This window comes from Phaethon lepturus, unplaced genomic scaffold, assembly GCF_000687285.1.
Source record: "Phaethon lepturus isolate BGI_N335 unplaced genomic scaffold, ASM68728v1 scaffold56933, whole genome shotgun sequence".
Taxonomy (NCBI): domain Eukaryota; kingdom Metazoa; phylum Chordata; class Aves; order Phaethontiformes; family Phaethontidae; genus Phaethon; species Phaethon lepturus.
This window is the reverse complement of record NW_010529410.1, coordinates 5,230-8,886: the sequence shown is the minus strand read 5'-3', so window position 1 is coordinate 8,886 and position 3,657 is coordinate 5,230. Positions and strand designations below refer to the sequence as shown.

The window sequence follows — 3,657 nt, the reverse complement described above, 5'->3', positions numbered from 1 at the left end:
CGCAGCGCCTTCCGGGCTGTCGAGATCGCAGCCGGGGATATCGTTCAAATTATACCTCTCTGCGGGGTCTTGCAGCCTGCGGGCATTTACACTAACAGCTGTGTGGTTATTTCCGGGAATAGGGACAGAAAAAGCCGTGTGCTCCACTTTGATGGAAATACTACGTGATATTTGCACGCTGTGCTTTTCAGAGCAGCAGCTACATCTTTAAGCAGAAAAAAATGTAACAGTTTCTTTATCACAGTATACATCTGATGCTGCAAGTGCCTTGTGTCTTACCACTTTCCAGAAATCTAGTATGTAAATAAGAATGTTAGAATGAGAAACCTGCCATGTTAACTATTCTAATAAAACAGCTCTGTATATCAGATTGAAAGAGGATTATTTATACCATGTTAAGTAATATTTTTTTTTTTTCTTAGGAAATTCATTGCTAGGCTTCCTGATAAGGGTAAGAAGATCTCTGATTTTGCTGAAAAGCTGACGCTTGCCATTTTACAAGAGGAAGAATTAGCAAAGACAGCTGAGCTGTTATCTGCTGTCAGGTTGGAGTTTCAGGTGAAACAGGAGGAGATTAATACAAGCAAACAGCAAGTAATCCTAAATGAGGATGCACTAAACTCTGAAGATTTCTCAGTCTTTAATGAAAACTCTAATATTGAAGAAGTTTCTGAGCTTTCTTCCCAAAGGCAGGAGGCAGAATGTATTGGGCGAGATGCCACAAATACAGCTCTGGAAAATCAAAGGACTCGCAGGAAAAATGATGAAGTAAAGACTGTTACAAAAGATCAGAATCTTTTTTGTGAAGTTGTTTCCAAGTCAGCTACAAGCAGTCATCTGAAAAATGATCAGCAGGTATCTCAGAGCAATACTGAGGGTGATACGGAAAGTACAGCTGCTTTGGACAACAGTAAAGACGTGTTGGTTGATGCCTTTCAAAAAGTTACAATTGTAGATGGGGATAATAGCGAAAAAGTATCAGGAAAAAAGCAGAATGTGGCTAAACTTAAGGGCAATATCTTTGGAAGCCTGCACCCCAAGACACCACATTATATTGAAGTTCTAGAGTCTAGAGCCAAGAACCCAGTCATTAAAAAAAGCAAATTTAAAACAAATGTGTAAGTATTATGGAATGGAAAAGCCTTTTGTGAAATAATTGACTTGTATAAAATTGGACATGGTACAGAAGAAGCATAGTGGGTTTATTTTCTTCTGGTGATTAAAGAAGTTTAAATTCATATGACATGCAAGGTTAATATATTGGCTCTTTACCATTAAGTGCCACAAAATCTCAATATTGAGCATGAAACAATTGTCATGAATCTTCATAGGGTTTCATAGCTTAAGCTACAAAGCTGTTAAACAATTGGCAAAGCTTCCTTGTGGATTCATTCTAGAACTTGTAGAATTTTAATAGCAGGTAGCCTTATGCTTTTCCTGCACCTCTAGAGAAATTACAATTGACATTGTACTAGTAGCAGTGGCAGTTTATGTTTCATTTAACTCCCAAAGCATTGCAATTTCATGCTTGCTAATTAATTGGCATACCTTTTTTGTTCACTATCAGGAGTAACTTGTGATATTGTCTCTCTGCAGAGAAATCTTTTTAGTTTTTCCAAGTGCTGCTTATTTTTTATTTATTTATGGTGTCATAACACTTCAGATTTCTTTTCAACTCTTGCATATTGAAAATAGCTTCAGTTCCAAAACTTGTTGTTCACCCTTGGGCTGCAAATTTGGGTCACAACTTTTATGTTTTATCTCTTCCAGATTGTCAGGAGAGCAGAGTGGATCATCGCATGGTTCCTCATCCAGCCAATCACCTGGGGGATTTGGCTCTCCACTTACTACTGAAGAAAGACGTCTTAGAGATAAGAAACATTTGAATGACATCACAGCAGCTCGGCTGCCACCACTTCACCATTCCCCTGCTAAGCTATTATCCATAGAGGAATCCATAGCAATTCAGATACAGCAAAAAGAAGCTTATGAGGTACAAATTTAAGACTTGGTTTGAAAAGTAGTTACATAATTGGGATCACTGATTAAAAAAAAGAAAGCATAAAGGGATCTTTTCATACTGATGAACTTGATGATGAAATCGAGATGGGCAGACTTTGAGGAAAGGCACTTTTTCTTGTAGTTGATTCTTTTAATGATATAGTTAAGTAATGCATTAAGTCCTTCTGAAACTGTTATTCCTGCATTAAACAAAATCTAGTATTATTCTTTGTGTGTTGATACATTAACCTCATTGCAATCACTTCACCTCTGACTAGAAATTTAAATGTATACCTTGCCTATTAGTCTTTAAAGAGTTTTTGGCCCTTGCATAAGTGAAGACCTAGCAGTATTTGTCATTCTTAAAGTATGCAAGTATCTGCATTTGCCTTTATTTATGACTTGCCTGAAGAATCCAAGTTCTGAGGCTCTTAAAACTTTTATGTAATGAATTTGGATTTTGACTTTCCAGGTATTTGGCAAGCCAATGTTTAAATTAGACGCTATTGTAAAAGTGTTTGTTGCTGCTTATTGTTTCAAAAGCACTTGCTAATTTAGTCATCTTGGCACTTTAAGAGAGGTAATTTATTTTGAAAATGGAGACAGATTTTTTGCCGAGGTTGTGGAATGACAAGCATTGCTATTGCTACATAGTTACTGTGCACAGCTGCTCTCTTATGTGGACTGATTTTGTTCTGTGAAAGCTGACCTTACTGTACCACAAGTGAGCACTGCCATGTCGGGAATTTCAACTCGTATAAAAAGGTCTTCAAATATTAATAGCACAGTTATGTATAAGTGTGAAAAGAAACCTGAAATTTTTTGCTAGTTACTAAAACCTTTAATTAAGCCCACTCTGGAATTACTATTATGTCAAGTTTATACTTTAGTATATTAGTTTTTTCATGACCAGGATAAAAATGACAAATGAACACTTCTTCTAACTTGTGTCCTTTTTTTTTCTTTTTTTTTCTTTTTTTTTTTTTTTTCTTTTATATAGGAAATGCAAGGCAAGCTTGCAGCACAGAAGCTTGCAGAGAGATTGAATATAAAAATGCTCAGGTTTGAACCAGAGGGGGAGGCCTCAATGCAATACAGAGAAGTGAGAGATGAAGATTATTTTTCAGCAGAGGACTGAATTCAAGAAGGGATGTCTGAGGATGAGCCACGTAATTGATCTTTATGCAGTACTTCTTAAAACCCAAACCTGGATATTGAGAATGCTTGATCTAGTCAGTTTTCTCTTAAAATTTTGACATTATAGCTATGGGAAGGGTTTGATATAAACCTCAAAAATATAAGTGTTATTAAGTGGTAACCCCAGTATTATTTGGGGACTGCTTTTTGATCACTTGGAGCAGTTAATCCCTGTGGAATGCCCCATAGTTCTCAGCTACAGCAAAGTGAGCTCTTTAATATACTTTTGCAGGCTATGATGGGTCACCTACAAGAGGTTTCTTCTGTGCAGAAATGTGTTTGCAAAGGGCGTCCGCATGCATGTCCGTGAAGTAAGCTAAGGTGCCTGTGAACCACTTGGATGTATGAAAGCTCTTGTCCTGTATAAATGTGAGATACTTCTTTTATCTATTTAAGATTATGTTGCTTTTACCATATGGTGAAAATACATGCCCGGACAGCTACAATAAATACGTGGTA

The 3,657-nt window shown here is 36.8% G+C and overlaps 1 protein-coding gene across 1 annotated transcript; it reads left to right on the top strand.

The window, feature by feature from the left end:
- Positions 1–422: 422 nt before the first annotated feature.
- Positions 423–3,313, top strand: POLR2M (polymerase (RNA) II (DNA directed) polypeptide M; the record flags this gene model as incomplete). The annotated part of the gene is made up of 3 exons (XM_010283915.1): positions 423–1,118; positions 1,771–1,993; positions 3,002–3,313. Coding segments are annotated over 3 exons (1,057 nt in total), but the record flags the coding sequence as incomplete, so codon positions are not given.
- Positions 3,314–3,657: the final 344 nt, after the last annotated feature.